Source organism: Balaenoptera musculus, chromosome 20 (assembly GCF_009873245.2).
Source record: "Balaenoptera musculus isolate JJ_BM4_2016_0621 chromosome 20, mBalMus1.pri.v3, whole genome shotgun sequence".
NCBI classification, from domain to species: Eukaryota; Metazoa; Chordata; class Mammalia; order Artiodactyla; family Balaenopteridae; genus Balaenoptera; species Balaenoptera musculus.
This window is the reverse complement of record NC_045804.1, coordinates 15,990,937-16,008,924: the sequence shown is the minus strand read 5'-3', so window position 1 is coordinate 16,008,924 and position 17,988 is coordinate 15,990,937. Positions and strand designations below refer to the sequence as shown.

Here is a 17,988-nt window from a genome sequence, read left to right as displayed (position 1 = left end):
GAAAGATTTTGTAAAGGGATGGTTATGGAGCTATACTAATTTCCTGAGTGAATGCCGGTTGATGGTTTTACCATGGGTTCTCTATTAAATTTGAAGTAATTCCTTTTTTCATGAGCTACTATCTGCTCCTCAGAGCAAGGAGGCATATAATAGCATTATTTTAAGTTATTAGTAGCTTCTGATTCATGCTGTATTTTTTTTTTTTGGCTGCATTGGGTCTTCGTTGCTGCGTGTGGGCTTTTTCTAGTTGTGGTGAGTGGGGGGTTACTCATTGCGGTGGCTCATCTTGTTGCGGAGCACGGGCTCTGGGCGCGCGGGCTTCAGTAGTTGTGGCACACAGGCTCAGTAGTTGTGGCTCGCGGGCTCTAGAGTGCAGGCTCAGTAGTTGTGGCGCACGGGCTTAGTTGCTCCGCGGCATGTGGGATCTTCACGGACCAGGGCTCGAACCCGTGTCCCCTGTATTGGCAGGCGGATTCTCAACCACTGCTCAGAACAGGACTTTTGAGCCACTTTATAATTTTAAATGTATTACTGTTTGATGCAGCACATTGTAGTTTATTACTTGTATGCCATATTTATTTGAGTTTTACCTGTACGTGACCATTCGGTGAAATAATTACTCTGAGTTTTGTTATATTTAAAAATCGGTTCCTCATGTTTTAGCTTTTATGGTCTCACAGGTACTTTTTCTTTTTCAGTAGAAATGATGGAAGAATTGCATAGCCTGGACCCCCGACGGCAGGAATTATTAGAGGCCAGGTTTACTGGAGTTGGTGTTAGTAAGGTGAGTAAAATGATGATAACAAACACTGCTTAGAGTCTAATGTAAACACATTTAAAAACTAAGAGCAATTTGGGTGGATCATACAGATACACTGAAGGGGAGACGATTTGGCTTACGGTTCCAATGAACTTTTAAGTCCTACCAGTTGTTCCAGTCATTTAACAGTATACTTGAAGGTACTCTCTATGGGAGGATATACTTCTTTTTATCCTCTAATATGGGAGAGGTTTCCCATGGGTCTGTTGCAAGGATATTAACAGGATGTGTATATAGATTCTATGCCACATTTTGTCAAAGCTCAGCCACTCAGAAAAAACTGTTAATGAAAAGGTATTGGCATAGCTTCATTACGCTGGACTTTCTGGATAGTTATATGTATATAGAGTTTTGAAAAATCTGCCTCTGCTAAGTCTGTCAGTTCTCCAAATCTGCAGTTCAGCAGATTCCTCCTGGTTGTACCCCCAGACTGCTTTTTCTCTCCTTCTATTTTTCCTTGTTGTTCATTCTTTATTTTGTTCCAGGAGCATAAAATAAGATCAGGCCTCATTAATGAGCGGGTGTTAAGTTAAGCAGTGTTATGGCTTCCTATGCATTCTTATATACCTGCTACCTCACCCCTCTACTCTCATAGGATGGCTTTAGTACAAAATGTAAAACAGATCTATGATTTTAATACAATGTATAAAATATATTTGTGATGTTTTATTTAAAATCTTCACCAATCCAAGATGTTGCTTCCTTGGGCTTGAGACTCGAGAATTTTTGATCTTTGACTTCATGTGATACATTCCTTCCTGTGCTTTTCAAGAAATCTTATTTCTCATGGTGACTTAGATCTTAGTCTCATGCTTTGGTCAGTAGCTTCTTAATTTTTATTTATTTATTTATTTAGGCTGTGTTGGGTCTTTGTTGCTGCACGTGGGCTTTCTCTAGTTGCCGAGAGCGAGGGTTACTCTTCATCGCGGTGCGCGGGCTTCTCATTGCGGTGGCTTCTCTTGTTGCGGAGCACGGGCTCTAGGCGTGCGGGCTGCAGTAGTTGTGGCACTTGGGCTCAGTAGTTGTGGCTCGTGGGCTCTAGAGAGCAGACTCAGTAGTTGTGGCGCACGGGCTTAGTTGCTCCGTGGCATGTGGGATCTTCCCGAACCAGGGCTCGAACCCATGTCCCCTGCATTAGCAAGCGGGTTCTTAACCACTGTGCCACCAGGGAAGCCCCAGTAGCTTCTTAAAGGAGGAGGTGTTTGTCAGGGTTTAGTTGGAAAAACTGGCTGCTTTGAGGAGTCTCATAATTTTGGTGAGCTGGAATAGCCTGATAGTTTTTGTTCATTCAACAGCCAATGAGTACCTGCTGCATACTAGGCATTGTGCAGGGTGTTAGGGATGACGCCTCAGTACAGTGCTTCCAGGCCCCCCCGCAGTGTGGAAAGGGCAAGTGCTGTAGACAGAGAGCTGATGCTGTGATGAGAGCTGTATTAGAGCTGTGGTGAGGTGTTACGGGAACACAGGATTTGTCACACATTTTGTAATTCTTGGTTTCTTGGCTTCTTTAATTAAGTAACTGACTTTTGTGGCACTTTGGAGCAGCTATACTCCTGACTGTTGCTGTATATTAAAGTTACGTGTATAAATGTAAATTCTCTGATCTAGGTGAAGTAGCTTCAGCTGTAAGTGAGCAGTATATTTGAGTATTAAATTGATTTCTGATTCAATTGATTACCTAATAATAACCTTTGTTGTGTCTTTTAACTGGGGAATTCAGCAAAAGGCTCCTATCCAAATCTGTCTGTTCATATGGTCACCTACTGAGTAAAAGTGAGTTTGTATTCAAATTGTATACGGTTTAAACTCATTGGGCTTCCTTGTTAGGATGCTTTTCTTTCCTTCTGTTTTTAGGTTCATGGTAGCTGTATCCAAGCATACTTTCCATGGGGTAGAGCGTAAGTTATGGGAATGAGTAACATTGTGAATTTTGCTGCCCAGGCCCGACCTAAAATCATGTAACTAAGGTGTCAGAAAACTTTATCTGTTTAATGGGAAGTTCTGCCTTTGATACATAGAAAGAAGTTCCTTTATATCCAAAAGCTTTTGTGCCATTAATTGTATGTTATTTTTGAAGTTTCCAATCATGGTAAGTATATTGATTAAAATAAATTTGTTATTCATGGACTAGCAGGAGAGTATTTTTACCCATAGCAAAGAAACTTGGGAAGAAAAAAAAAAGGCAAGTAAATTATCCCGTGTTTTGTGGAGTTAGGAAGAGGAAAAAGAAAATCTCCATTTTGCAGGACTTTTGCCTGCAAGACATTGTATCTCTCAGACCACTGATTTGAAACAGGAGTGGGGAGGTGGCCACAGTACTGGGAGAAAAGGTGCTTTTGGATAAACTTCTCCTTCTAGCTTGGAATTCCTCATTATGGGTCATAATTTCTCAATGAGGATGTCACTGTGTTGATGACAGCTTTCATTTTTGCAGAGATCATGAGCACTTTCAGCCCTTGCTCCAAATGGGAGAGCAGAGTGACTTTCCTGTGATAGTGCCATCTAGCGGGACTGGTGCAGCCTCATGGGCTGTCTCTTGAGTTTCTGCTAACTATTCATAACATTTTCAGTACTTTTTGATGTCCATAGAAGGAAGAAAGTCAGTGCCACTGTGGATTCTTTCCTAGTGGACAGGGTGTTTTAAGTAGCTGCAGTCTTTGAACTTTCTGGTTATTGTAGATATTCTGTCATGTTGCCTTGAGTGTTTTGTACCTGCAAATTGGATATACATCACAAAACTTAGGCTAAAAGAAAATGGCCAAGCCACCGCATTTATTACTTTCAGTATTTAAGTTGCTCTTTACTTATATTTAGGTTATTGGCAAATTAAAAATTTTCCTGTACATTGCATTTATATGCATTAATTTTATATAATTTTATGTATAATATTTAACTTACAATAATTGGTAAAACAAAGGCATTTGTTTTGCGCTTTGGGATGCACCATGTGGTTTTGTTTAAGAGACTGATGCTTTCTGTCATCAGTGAGTTGATAATAGAGGAAGGTAACCTGATGTGCACTAAGCTATAGCTGACTTTCCTCTAGTCTAGCTGCCACTTTTTAGGAGGACCTGTAGCCATACTCTTAGCATTTTTGAGGTGATAGATTAATTGGATTATGAACCTACTTCTTCATTTCTTGTTGACTTGACACGTGAGCTATCCTTCTTTAAGTTCTCTTCCTTTAAGTGCTAGATAATCCACTTCCAGTAATGTGAAACTGACTGCACCTTGTATTCACATGTTTTCAATGAGGACTTAATGCAGTTTATATTCCCTACTCTCTCCCCTTTTGACAACTTAAATACAGGTAGTCTTGTCTCTGTGATTCTGGAGACTGTAAAGTAGGTGGATTTCCACCCTTACATGCACTGTTAACTGTACTTAGTTGAATTTTAATGCTAAGATAGTAACAAATACTCTTAATAGTACTTTCTGTGTGCCAGATACTGTCCTGAGTACAATAAAAGCAATAAGTGAATTTAGATCTTTCATAACAGGGATACTAGTCTTAATAAACATTCCTTCTCTTTTTATAAGACATACTAACTAATGCCCACTGCATTGCTCCCACCAGTTGATTTATAGACTTACCAAGGGTCACTTTATGACAACTTGCACTTGTATTGTAATTATATAGTTCAATACAAAATTGTGTTAACCATTGACAAATGATTGTAAAATGAAAGAATTGTCGATTCGGTGAAAACTAAGTTAATTGCCTTGGAAAGACTGAATATAAAATGAGTCAATAAGGAGATAAGTATAAAAATTTATTTAAAAAAATTTTTTTTTAATCTGGAAGAATTCTTCATTTAGATCCTTGGCAAGTATCTTTAAAGTTCTTGCTTCACTTTTAAAGAAATCGAAACTGGAAATTGTAGATGATGCATTATGGGTGTGGTTTGTGTAAGACAGTGTGAAACTATAGTCAGTGGATCTATAACTCAAAAGGCCTATATCAAAAGCTTGGCAACAGAATAAACATTTACATGTTTTAAGTTCAAAGAAAACGTTTAAGGTGTTATTTTTTAGGATTCCCCACTATCACTTACTTCTTTGATTAATGTCATTGGTTTCAGTTGTATTGAATGAAATGGATTATGCAGTGTGTTGATGGTATTGACAAGAAGAGCAAAATGAGAAGCCATGAAAAGTGGGACTATCTCTTTTGGCACAGTAAGAACCTTCACTTTATAGAGCTTGAAGCAAGATCATGTAATTATAGGTAGTACCACATAGTAGATTATTGATGTCTTCTTAAAGAAAAATGATCTCTTTTCCTATCTTTTATAAATTTGTGAGTCTGATATGTGAACATTTTAAATGATCACATTTGATTCCTGAAAAGACCTTTAACCAGCCAATACCTTTCTCCTGTCATTTAGTGAATTGCATCAATTAGAAGGTGTCAGTTATCAATATCTAGTGTTAGCTATTTCACATACCAGTGCCAGTAATTTTAAACAATGTGTTTAGGTGTTTATATTTAGTACATAGTTAGATGGTCAGTAAGCATAAGTGTTGAAAAATAGTTTATGTTTATACCGGTTAGTTTTAAGGAACTGTTGATAAATTTATTATTATGTTTGCTTTTATGTTACCTTCTCCTTTTCATTACAGATCTTCCTCGACTTACAGTGGGGTTATGTCTTGGTAAACTCATTGTAAGTTGAAAATATCAGAAGTTGAAAATGCATTTAACATACCTAACCTACCGAACACGGTAACTTAGCCTAGCCTACCTTAAACGTGCTCAGAACACTTACATTAACCTACTATTGGGCAAAATCATCTAACACAAAGTGTATTTTATAGTAAAGTATTGAATATCTCATGTCATTTATTGAATACCATACTGAAAGTGAAGAGCAGAATGATTGTCTAGGTACAGAATGGTTGTAAGTGTCTTGGTTCTTTTACCCTCGTGATTGCGTGGCTCACTGGGAGCTGTGCTGATGCCGCCGCCCAGCGTCATGAGAGAGTGTTGTGTCACGTATTACTAGCTGGGAAAAGATCACAATTCAAAATGTGGAGTATGGTTTTAACTGAATGTATATCATTTTTGCACCATCATAAGGTTGAAAAATCATTAAGTGGAACAATTATAAGTCGGGGACCATCTGTACTTTAGTATTTATTTAATTCTACCCTCATTTCACATGTAGTCAAGTATCAACTCATTTCTCTTCTTTCTCTAGTATTTGTCTGCCCCACTGCTACTGCCTTAATCCAGACCTTCCTCATTCATAACTGTAATAGCTAGTTTCTCCTAATCCCATTCATCTTTTTGTAAACTGCCACCAGTTATATTTCTAAAAATACCAATATTATTGTTTTACTCCCTAGCTTTAAAGGCTCCACATTGTCTACTGGATAGAGTTAAAACTCCCTAGCCAAACTTTGTAACTTCATGGGTCGTTGTCTACTCCCCCACTGCTGGGCGCTGCTGCCTCAAACCATGACTGATCTTCTAACCTGTAATGTTAGTAAGCAGGGTTATGCTGTCTCCTCTACCGTTCCTTTTTATTTGTCAAATGAACTTCCAGTTTACTTTTCAAAGCATAATCCGGATATCCCTTCTGTATAGCTTTTCCAGATAGCTGCACCATCTACTTGCATTATCTTATTAGCACCTGATAACCTACTTTTATTATAACACATTTGTTTTCCCCATTAGTCTCCTTGAGAACGTGGGTGATAACCTTTATTTCTGACTATTCAAGTGCTCAGCACATTGTATACACTGAATAAATCTTTGTTGAATTGGAAAAGAGTATTGAGAAGATGAAAATAGAGTTAATTGTCACCCATATAGGCATGTTTCTTCTTTTAATCTAGCTCCAAACTCTTGTCTAAGTTTGCATTTAAAGCAATGACATATATTTGGGCTTAAATCTTCCTTATGTTTCTTTTAAAATCTTTCTTATGCTTCTTTTACCTTCTTTTGAAATTTTTTTTTTATTTATTGAGTAATTATCTGCTATGAGAGACAAACATTCTCATACTATTTTCCCCCCTACCTTCAAATTTTTGTCAGTTATATTATTATTTATTTTTAATATTCCATTTTTCCACCTTCTAGTTTGAAAGTTATGCGCTCTTTTATTGGTTACCACAGAAATTACAATATGTATCCTTAATTTATCAAAGATTAATGTTAAATCAATACCTTTGCCCTCCTTTTTGTCAATATAAGGGCCTTGAACATTTAACTCCATTATTCCTCTCCCACCTCACATGCTATTGTTCTGTATTTAATTGTATATGTATATATATTTAACTAGTAGGCTTTTAGAGCAGTTTTGTATTTATAGAAAATTGATCAGTTAATACAGAGAGTTGTCATATACTACCATCCCATCCCTCCAGTTTCCCCTATTATTAACATGTTGCGTAAGTGTGGTAGACTTGTTACAATTGATAAACCGGTATTGATACATTATTATTAATGAAAGTCCATAGTTTAACATTAGGATTTACTCTTCGTGTTGTACAGTTCTATGGCTTTTGATAAATGAAAAAAAGTCATGTATTCACCATTTGTATATATATTTTTAAGAGTCCACAGATTATTATTGCATCTGTTTTATAGTTACGTTTATTTTGCCTAACCTACATGTTCACCTATGTGTTTACCACTTTCTTTGTCATTCATTCCTTTTCACATCTCTGCCCTTCTCTCTGGAATATTTTTTCTTTTGCCTGAAATATATCCTTTGGAATTTCTCTAGTGTGGGTCTACCAGTGATTGTCTCTCCATTTTGTCTGCTTTAAAATGTCTGTTTTTGGTTTTATTCTTGAATGGTGGTATTTTTGCTAGTTTTAAAATTCTAAGTTGGTTGTTATTTTCTTTCAGTACATTGTTTACTATTGTCCACTGACTTCCATTATACTCTTTATTTTTAGTCTCATTGCCATTCTGTTGAAGGTAATCTATCTTTTCTTTGCCCATTTTCGAGATTTTCTCTTTGTCTTTGATCTTGTGCACTATAATGTAGGGATGAGAGATATGTCTAGATTGGATTACTTTTTATCTTTATTATTTTCCTGAGCTTTATTTACATCTGAATATTTTTGGGGAAGCTGAGAATACACTTAAAAGAAATAGATTTTAGTTTTTAGAGCAGTTTTAGGCTCACAGCAAAATTGAGTGGAAGGTACAGAGATTTCCCAGATACCTCCTGGCCCTGCACATTTGTTATAACTGATGAACCTATATTGACATATTATCACCCAAAGTCCATAGTGTACATTAGGGTTCACGCTTGGTGTTGTACATTCTATGGGTTTGGTCAAATGTATAATGATATATATTTGTTATACTATCATACAGAGTAGTTTTACTGCCCTAAAATCCTCTGTGCTCCAGCTATTCATCCCTCCCTCCCCTAACCCTAGGCAACTACTGATCTTTTTACCGTCTCCATAGTTTTGTCTTTTCTGGCATGTCATTGTAGTTGGAATCATACCATATGTAGCCTTTTCAGATTGGCTTCTTCTTTTTTTTTTTTTTTTTTAATTAATTAATTAATTTATTTATTTTTGGCTGTGTTGGGTCTTCGCTTCTGTGCGAGGGCTTTCTCTAGTTGTGGCGAGCGGGGGCCACTCTTCATCGCGGTGCGTGGGCCTCTCACTATCGCGGCCTCTCTCGTTGCGGAGCACAAGCTCCAGACGCGCAGGCTCAGTAGTTGTGGCTCACAGGCCCAGCTGCTCCGCGGCATGTGGGATCTTCCCAGACCAGGGCTTGAACCCGTGTCCCCTGCATTGGCAGGCAGACTCTCAACGACTGCACCACCAGGGAAGCCCAATATTTATTTATTTATTTGGCTGCACCAGGTCTTAGTTGCAGCACACAGGATCTTCATTGCCACACGCGGGATCTTCACTGCAGCATGCGGGATCTAGTTCCCTGACCAGGGATCGAACCTGGGCCCCCTGTGTTGGGCGCGTGAGTCTTAGCCACTGGACCACCAGGGAAGTCCCTGCTTCTTTTACTTAGTAATGCTCATTTAAGTTTTCTCTGTGTCTTTTCATGGGTTGTTACCTCTTTTTTTTAAATTTTTTTTTTTAAAGCACTGAATAGTATTTCATTGTCTGGATGTACCACAGTTTATTTATCTGTCCATTCACCTACTAAAGAATGTCTTGGTTTCTTCCAAGTTTTAGCAGTTATGAATAAAGCTGCTATAAACATCTGTATGCAGATTTTTATGAATGGTTGGATTATTTTGATTTATTCTGCTTGGAATTTATTGGATTTCTTAAATCTGTGGGTTGCTGGTTTTCATCAGTTCTAGAATATTCTCAGCCATTGTCTCTTCATATATTGCCTCTGCCTTCCACTCTGTCTTCTCTTTCTTGCACTCCATTTAAACATATGTTAGACCTTCTTACTGTATTTTCTCTGCCTCTTACCCTATCTTCTGGATTGCTGGTCTTTATTTCCCAGGGCTGAATACTGAGTAGGTTGTTCTGAAATTTCCTTGCACTTTTGTATTTCTTCTGATACCTCCACTTCTTTATTTTCTCTTTAAATTTGTCTAATCTCCATAATTCTATCCATTGAGTTTTCATGAGGGCTGGTGTATTCCTAGGTGGCTGTTACCCTGAAAGGGTAGCCCCGTGCTCTTTGTTTAAAGTGTAGGGTAGATTTCCCAGAATCCCCTCATTGGGCAGGTCCTGGGCTTTGACTTTCTTCTTTCTCCACACACTCAGGCCTCAAAGTACAGCTAGCTCAGTTTCAAAGCTTTTTCTTTAGAATTAAACCAGCAAATGCCCTCAAATAGAAATACTATTTTTTGAGTGCTGATCTTACCTTTCTGAATTCTTGTCTTATGGATTTTGGTGCAGTAATACCTTATTTCTCTTTTTCGCAGTCAGTAATATAAAACTGGTTGACACTTAACAAAGTGTACATGAACTCTTGTGCCACAGTGGTTAGAGAATCAATCCATAACTATATCTAGTTTTCCTCCTTGTGATTTTTACTTTTCATCTGCTTCCTTTCTTCCTATATGTGGTCAGTATTGTCATTGCGCCTGGCTGTTAGTCATTTATGTTACTTCTTATTTTCTGTTTACTTTTAGTTAAAGATTAAATTGAAATGTTTCTTAAATTTTTTTTTTTAAAGCAAGGAGAAGGAAAGCAAGTAAGGTATTATCAATGATTTTTTTTTAACGTTTTCTGAATGCTTTTAAGGCTTTATTTTTTACTTTATTTATTTATTTATCTTTAAATTTATTTATTTATTTTTGGCTGCGCTGGGTCTTTGTTGCTGTGGGCTTTCTCTCGAGTTGCCACAAGCAGGGGCTACTCTTCGTTGTGGTGTGCGGGCTTCTCATTGCGGTGGCTTCTCTTGTTGCAGAGCAGGGCTCTAGGCATGTGGGTTTCAGTAGTTGTGGCACACGGGCTCAGTAGTTGTGGCTCGCAGGCTCTAGAGCGCAGGCTCAGTAGTTGTGGTACACGGGCTTAGTTGCTCCGCAGCATGGGGGATCTTCCCGGACCAGGGATCGAACCCGTGTCCCCTGCATTGGCAGGCAGATTCTTAACCACTGTGCCATCAGGGAGGTCCTATCAATGATTTCTTATTTCAAACTTGAGTCTAGAGATGGTTTGGCTTGGTTAGTCTTGTTCTTCCTCTTTACCTTGTCTGGGTCTCAAATTGCTAGGTACCTCTTTTTTTTTCAGTGCTAATGTTTATAAAGTTACATCCTAAAAATGTTTCTAATAAATAGTTTTAAACAAGATCTGTTGCGATGTTTTTGTTTTTGTTTTTGCTAGGTCCCTCTCGATGGTAGGTTTCACTTGGTCCTAACTACTACTGTGTGTAATGGGATGGATTAGTTTAGAATCTGCTTCCTAGTATGTTAGCCATGTTTAAACACTTCTTAGGCTGTTCTTTTTGACGTTTTACAGTCCAGTTTCCCTTTTTCCCTAATCCAGAAAGAGACTTGGCTTTTTCTAGTCCCAAATATACCTTGTTTAGACTTTAGGCATATTTAAAAAAAAAAAAAAAATTCCTGGAGTATTTGGTGACTTTGCCCTGCAGAAGGGTTGCCCTTCCCATCTCTCTGTTCTTTTTGGTTCATTTGAGGCTAGGCTTTGACTTAGTGTGGCGCCACAAAGTTTCTATTGTAGGGTCATTTGTCCTAGCACCTGCTTGCCCCCTGGTCAGCTTTTTTTGCCCTTAGAGACTTTCATGGGGAATCTTGTTTCATAATTTGGACTGCTCTTGCTTTCTACCCAAGGAACACTCCTTTGCAGGTTAGAGCAGTCTGAAGGATCTGGAGTACTAGTAAAAGCTCTTCTCTTTTGGTTGATTAGTTTTGCCTGTTTTCCAAGGTTCTCATGACTAAGTCAGGCTCTTTGCTTTCTTCCCACTTTTCATACACTAGTTTTGTAGAATCTTATCTTTACTGTTTAACAATAGAACATAGTTATACTGTATTAGCCATCAGATACAAGCGGTATCATTCCCCTCACAGATATACCTTGTGCTGCGGAATGTTCATAGTCAAATGCTCACAGTAAGAGAATTTTGGTTGTTTTTTGTTTGTTTTTTTACTTTTTGGCTGCACCATGCGGCATGTGGGATCTTAGTTCCCCAACCAGGGATCGAACCCTTCCCCCCTGCAGTGGAAGCAGGGAGTCTTAACCGCTGGACCGCCAGGGAAGTCCCTGGTTCAGTTTTTTTTTAAAACATGGATTTAATTTATTAATTAATTTATTTATTTTTGACTGTGTTGGGTCTTCGTTTCTGTGCGAGGGCTTTCTCTAGTTGTGGCAAGCGGGGGCCACTCTTCATCGCGGTGCGCGGGCCTCTCACTAGCGCGGCCTCTCTTGTTGCGGAGCACAGGCTCCAGATGCGCAGGCTCAGTAGTTGTGGCTCACGGGCTTAGTTGCTCCGCGGCATGTGGGATCTTCCCAGACCAGGGCTCGAACCCGTGTCCCCTGCATTAGCAGGCAGATTCTCAACCACTGCGCCACCAGGGAAGCCCCCTGGTTCAGTTTTTGATAATTTTAGAAACCTAATTGGTAATTTCCTGTGCAATTTGGAATACAGAGCTAAGAATGGAATTTCGTTATAGTCATATCTTACTCTTTTAACTTAACCTCCCTCTCCCCCCTTTTAACTGCATATACTGCAAAGTGTACTGGAATAGGAATAATCTAGCTTTGATTTCTAGTACCTTCTAAGAAGTTAATTAACTGTATGACTTGGAAGTCAGTTCAATTCTGGGTGGTTCCAGTTTAAGAAAATTATTTTTGATGATCTGCACCAAAAGAGGGAGCCATATTTGAGAAAGGGGAAAACAAAACTAAAAAATTCCATTTAGACATTAATACTATCAAAGAACGAGTAGTGGCGTTAAAATACAAAACCCTCAGGAACAAAGGCTAGAAAAAAATCTTGCCAAAATTCTTCATTATGTGTATATAGACTTCTGGGAATTTGGATTGCAAATACCAAAGGAACAAGAAAAGCACTTTGTTCTGCCCGTTAAGTATACTCTGAGACAGTGGCAAGGAAAACAGAGGTGGAGCGTTTTTCTAAAAGTATTCTTTAAAAAAGGGTGATGTCTGTTTCCTAATTCTAACTAGATGAGGGAGATAAAGAGGTTGGTCATCAAACTTCACTTTATTTTTTTAAACTGAAGTATAGTTGATTTATGATGTTGTGTTAGTCTCTCGTGTACAGCAAAGTGATTCAGTTATATCTATCTATCTATCTATCTATCTATCTATCTATCTATCTATCTATCTATCTATCTATGTATATTCTTTTTCATATTCTTTTCCATCGTGGTTTGTTACAGGATATTGAATATAGTTGCCTGTGCTATACAATAAGACCTTCTTTATCCATTCTATATATAATAGTTTGCATCTATTAATCCCAGACTCCCAGTCCAACTGTCCCCTGCCTCCCCTCCCCCTTGGCAACCACAAGTCTGTTCTCTATGTCTGTGAGTCTGTTTCTTTTTCATAGGTAAGTTTATTTGTGCCATATTTTAGATTCCATATATAAGTGATATTATATGGTATTTGTCCTTGTCTGTCTGGCTTACCTCACTTAGTATGATAATCTCCAGTTCTATCCATGTTTCTGCAACTGACATTATTTCATTCTTTTTTTATGGCTGAGTGATATTCCATTGTATATACGTACAACTTCTTTATCCATTCATCTGTTGATGGACACTTAGGTTGCTTCCATGTCTTGGCTGTTGTACATAGTGCTGCTATGAACATTAGATGCATGTATCGTTTTGAATTAGAATCTTCGTCTTTTCCGGATATATGCCCAGGAGTGGAATTGCAGGATCATATGGCAACTCTTTAGTTTTTTGAGGAACCTCCATACTGTTCTCCATAGTGGCTGCACCAATTTACATGCACACCAACAGTGTAGGAGGGTTCTCTTTTCTCCACATCCTCTCCAGCATTTGTTATTTGTAGGCTTTTTAATGATGGCCACTCTGACTGGTGTGAGTGGTACCTCATTGTAGTTTGGATTTGCATTTCTCTAATAGTTAGCGTTGTTGAGCATCTTTTCATATGCCTGTTTGCCATCCGTATGTCTTTGGAAGAATGTCTGTTTAGGTCTTCTGCCCATTTTTTGATTGGGTTGTTTTTTTGTTATTGAGTTGTATGAGCTGTTTGTATATTTTGGCAATTAAGTCTTTGTCAGTTGCATCGTTTGCAAATATTTTCTCCCAGTCCATAGGTTTTCTTTAAGTTTTATTTATGGTTTCCTTTGCTGAACTTCACTCTTTTCAAAATTGTAGTAAATATACATGACAAAAAATTTACTATTCTAAGCATTTTTGAGTGTACAGTGCATTCACTTTGTTGTACAACCATCACCACCGTCCCTCTCAAGAACTTTTTCATCTTGCAAAAATGAAACTGTACTCATTAAACAGTAAATCCACATTTACGCCTCCCCTTAGTCCCTGGCAACCACCATTCTACTTTGTTTCCATGAATTTGACTACTCTAGAAATGTCATATAAGTGGACTCATACAGTGTTTGTCTTTTTGTGACCGGCTTATTTTACTTAGCATAATATTCTCAAGGTTCATCCATGTTGTAGCATGTGTCGGAATTTCCTTTCTTTTCAAGGCTGAATAATATTATATGTACCACATTTTATTTATCCATGTGTCTGTCAGTGGTCACTTGGGTTGCTTCTGTGTTTTGGCTACTGTGAGTAATGCTGCTATGAACATGAGCGTACAGATATCTGTTCGAGTCCCTGCTTTCAGTTATTTTGGGTGTATATGCATAAGTGGAATGATTGGATTTTATTAAACTCACTCTTTTGTTGAAGCTTGACCTCCTCTAATCCCGTATCATTGACAAAGCGCAGTCAGAAAATGGTGATTGTTTTTCTTTTAGTCCACATTTAGCAAAAGCCCTAGAAGTCTTGAAAATTTTGTTAGCATCTGCCCAACTAGTAATACTACTCAAATGGCAGTTATTTTTCCAAACGGTATTATTGGCCCAGGATGTTGACAAACTAAGTAACTTGGTGAGTTACATAGCGTTGTTGAGCATCTTTTCACGTGCCTATTGGCCATCTGTATGTCTTCGGAGAAATGTCTATTTCAACGCCTTTTATTTTAACCAAAGCATAGTTTAGTTTTAAAATGGTAACAGTAAGTGGCTATCCAAATTTGCTGTACTAGAATTTTATTTTAACCAGTACTACCTCAAGTATTAAGTCCTGTGAAGACTGTTAATGTTGCCTACATAAAGATAACAAGGTGATGGTATCTATTGTAATAGATGTGACCTGTGTGACTGATAACTTTGCTTTTATAAAGAGTATGTGACTTTTATCACATAGTCTGCTGCCAGGGTTCATGTTGATTTAATTTCTGTTTTGTCTGTCTCCAGAGGAATACTAAGGATTAATTGTGGAATTAAAATGTAATCTGAAGGACCAGCTAATCTCAGGAGATGGTGCCTCTAGTTCAGGATATATTCTGTTATATTAATTAACTTCAGCAGGCAGATTTAATGTTCAAATTTGACAGAAGCTACTAGCATCAAACCAAAACTAACTTGTCCAATCTCCATTATATTAACAATTGACTAGCTAGAATCAAGGCACAAAATATTCCATCAGCTTCTAATGAAAAGCTGTTTGACCTGCTGTGTGATAATCTGGATGAGATGAAGGAGAAGAACCATAATAGCTATATTGAAATTTTAATGCCCAAATTTTTCAGCAGTTGAGTTCTGCTAACTCTTATTGAGTCTGTACTATGTATAGGTGTTACAGAGGATTAAAAAAAAATCAACCAGATGCACTGCATACTCTTGAGGCACTTATAATCAGGCAGGCATGGACCCATATGTCTATGGCACACAGCTGATGGTGGATATGGAGATGTGAAGGTATTATGAACCTAAAAGAAGGGGGCACAAGTACATATGTAAATTTACTCCCCTCCATTAAAAACAATATGGATATGTGAAGGTATTATGAGCCTAAAAGGAGAGAGCGTAGTAATTAATTTGCTCGGGGGTCAGTTTGTGGAAGGATGAGACTTTTTGTTTCACAGTAAGATCACTATAGCTAAACAACCTAAGAAAAATTCTGATAAAATATTATTATGAATAAGTCACAGAATGATAGTGTAGAATAGCTTGGTTTTATTTTTTTTTAAATATTTATTTATTTATTTGCCTGCACCTGGCCTTAGTTGCAGCACACGGGGTCTTCGTTGCCACGTGCGGGATCTTTAGTTGCAGCACAAGAACTCTAAGTTGTGGCATGTGGGATCTAGTTCCCTGACCAGGGATCGAACCCGGGCCTCTGCATTGGGAGCACGGAGTCTTAGCCACTGGACCACCAGGGAAGTCCCCTAGAATAGCTTGGTTTGAAAGCTTAGCAAAACTGCTTAGGGTCTAAGGCAGAGTTTTGTTTTGTTTTGTTTTGTTTTTAAGAATTAATTTTGATTAGGTGATATATTTACATAGTACCAAATGCAGAAGATCTCAAAGATACACAATGAAACATCTCTGCTACGCTTTTCCTTTTTTTTTTTTTTTTGGCCACACCATGCGGCATGTGGGATCTTAGTTCCCCTACCAGGGATCGAACCTGTGCCCCCTGCATTGAGAGCATGGAGTCTTGACCACTTGACTGCCAGGGAAGTCCCTGCTATGCTTTTCCTATGTCCATCTGGTTCCCTTCCCTGGAGACAACTATTAGCAGTTTCTTGTATTTTATTTATGTGTGTGTGTGTGTATATCATATATATCACACATGATATGTATACATTATATATATGTGTGCGTGTGCAAATACATATGTATATTCACCCCTCCATTTTTAAAAAATACAAAGACAAGTATGTTATATACATTATTGTGTATTTTCCTTTTCGTGTTTAAAATATTTTAGAAATTGTTTTATATTAGTACACATAGAGCTTCCTTGGCTTTTTTTTCCCAAGGCTGTTTAATATTCCATTGTGCAGCTGAACCATAATTTAACCAATTTCCTGCGGATGGACACTTAGATGGACAACACTGTTTTATTGACATAAGCAGTGCTATAGTGAATAGCTTTGTAATACACAGTGTCATTTCACACATGTTTACTGGATAAATCCCTAGAAGTGGAATTGCTGGATCAAAGGATATGAGCGTTTGTAATTTTGGTAGTTATAGCCATATTCCTCTCCATAGAGAAGAGGAATATAGCTGTATTCCTCCATCAATGAATGAGAACATTTGTTTCCCCATAGTTGAGTATGTTAAGGGAGTTAGTTAAGGGAGTCTGTGGACAGATGCTAGTGTTCCTGAACCTTGTAAAATGATAGGTAAAAACTTATATGTATGTATTTATGGCCGTGTCTTTTTCCGGGGGGACAGGTCCTCAGTTTTCACTACATTCTTAAAAAGTTCAGTGATTCAAAATAGGGTTAAAGGACTTCCCTGGTGACACAGTGGTTAAGAATCCGCCTGCCAATGCAGGGGACACGGGTTCGAGCCCTGGTCTGGGAAGATCCCACATGCCACGGAGCAACTAAGTCCATGCGCCACAACTACTGAGCCTGTGCGCCTAGAGCCCGTGCTCTGCAACGAAGAGTAGCCCCCACTTGCTGCAACTAGAGAAAGCCCGCGTGCAGCAACAAAGACCCAACACAGCCAAAAATAAAAAAATAAATAAAATTAAATCTTTTTTAAAAAAATAGGGTTAAAAACCACTATCTGGCAGTTAGTTGTTTCAAATTAGAACACATCGCTTTGAATCGTATTTCTCTTTTACAGAAGTATTTGAGCAGAAGCATGTAAGTAATTATTAGAGATGTTGTGTGGAAAGTTATTGTGTAGGAGAATGGACTAAATCTAATTCCCAATCTTTTATTATTCTTCCCTTCACTCCCTGGGAGGCCATGTTTTAAAAAGCCTGTTTTCTATTAAACTGAATTTATTAAGCAATACCTTATTTCCCCAGTTTTATTAATTAGAGCTTTAGAGCAGTATGAGGTGAGTTTTACTACATAGAGTTAATCCTTTCATCTATACTGAGTTGATGAAATTTTAGCTAAAGTCAAGTCAGTTTATCATTTTAAATAGGCTGTGTAGGTGAAAAATAGTTCAGGACCCCCACTGTTATCTTTAGGACTTATTAGGGATCTAAGGAACAAATCTCTATACCAGATAACCTCCAAGGCCCTTTTGAGTTCTGTGTGTCAACAGTATATATTCTGAGGTTTTGATGAGGACCCATATTAAGTTCTAATACAAGTACTATTACAAATAAACTTTCACCATAACAGATTCCATAGGGCTTTCATATTTTGGGATAATGGAATTAATCTGTAATTACAGTATGCATATTATTGAAAGTCACAATTCTGTTAAGTCCTGGAGAAAAAAACAGGAGCTATCTAAAATGAATTAGAAAGTTAAAAGATTTAATTTATTTAGAGATAGTTGGTGGTGTTATTTAAAGCCCTCTCTTTTTTGATGCTGTATTATTATTTGCTGGCTTGTTTTGAAAGGGCATTTTTCTAGGGATGATTTAGAATATTTCATGTGGGGAAAAGTGAGGTGAATCTATATGCCATACTAGATACTGGAGCAAAAGTTAAAAGGTCTTGCCTGTTAATAGCACTCAGGACAGTTTTTTAAAAAAATT

The 17,988-nt window shown here is 37.9% G+C and overlaps 1 protein-coding gene across 4 annotated transcripts in view; it reads left to right on the top strand.

Annotated features, from left to right (window-relative positions):
- TLK2 (tousled like kinase 2) overlaps nucleotides 1–17,988 on the top strand; it is a 105,243-nt gene that overhangs the window by 1,672 nt on the left and 85,583 nt on the right. For 3 of the 4 annotated variants that reach the window (XM_036837139.1, XM_036837138.1, XM_036837136.1), the window contains exon 2: nucleotides 699–784. In XM_036837139.1, the coding sequence (XP_036693034.1) occupies nucleotides 704–784 (81 nt within the window). In that variant the 5' untranslated portion in view covers nucleotides 699–703. The remainder of the gene's footprint in view (nucleotides 1–698; nucleotides 785–17,988) is intronic. The other variant, XM_036837137.1, reaches the window with a different exon arrangement.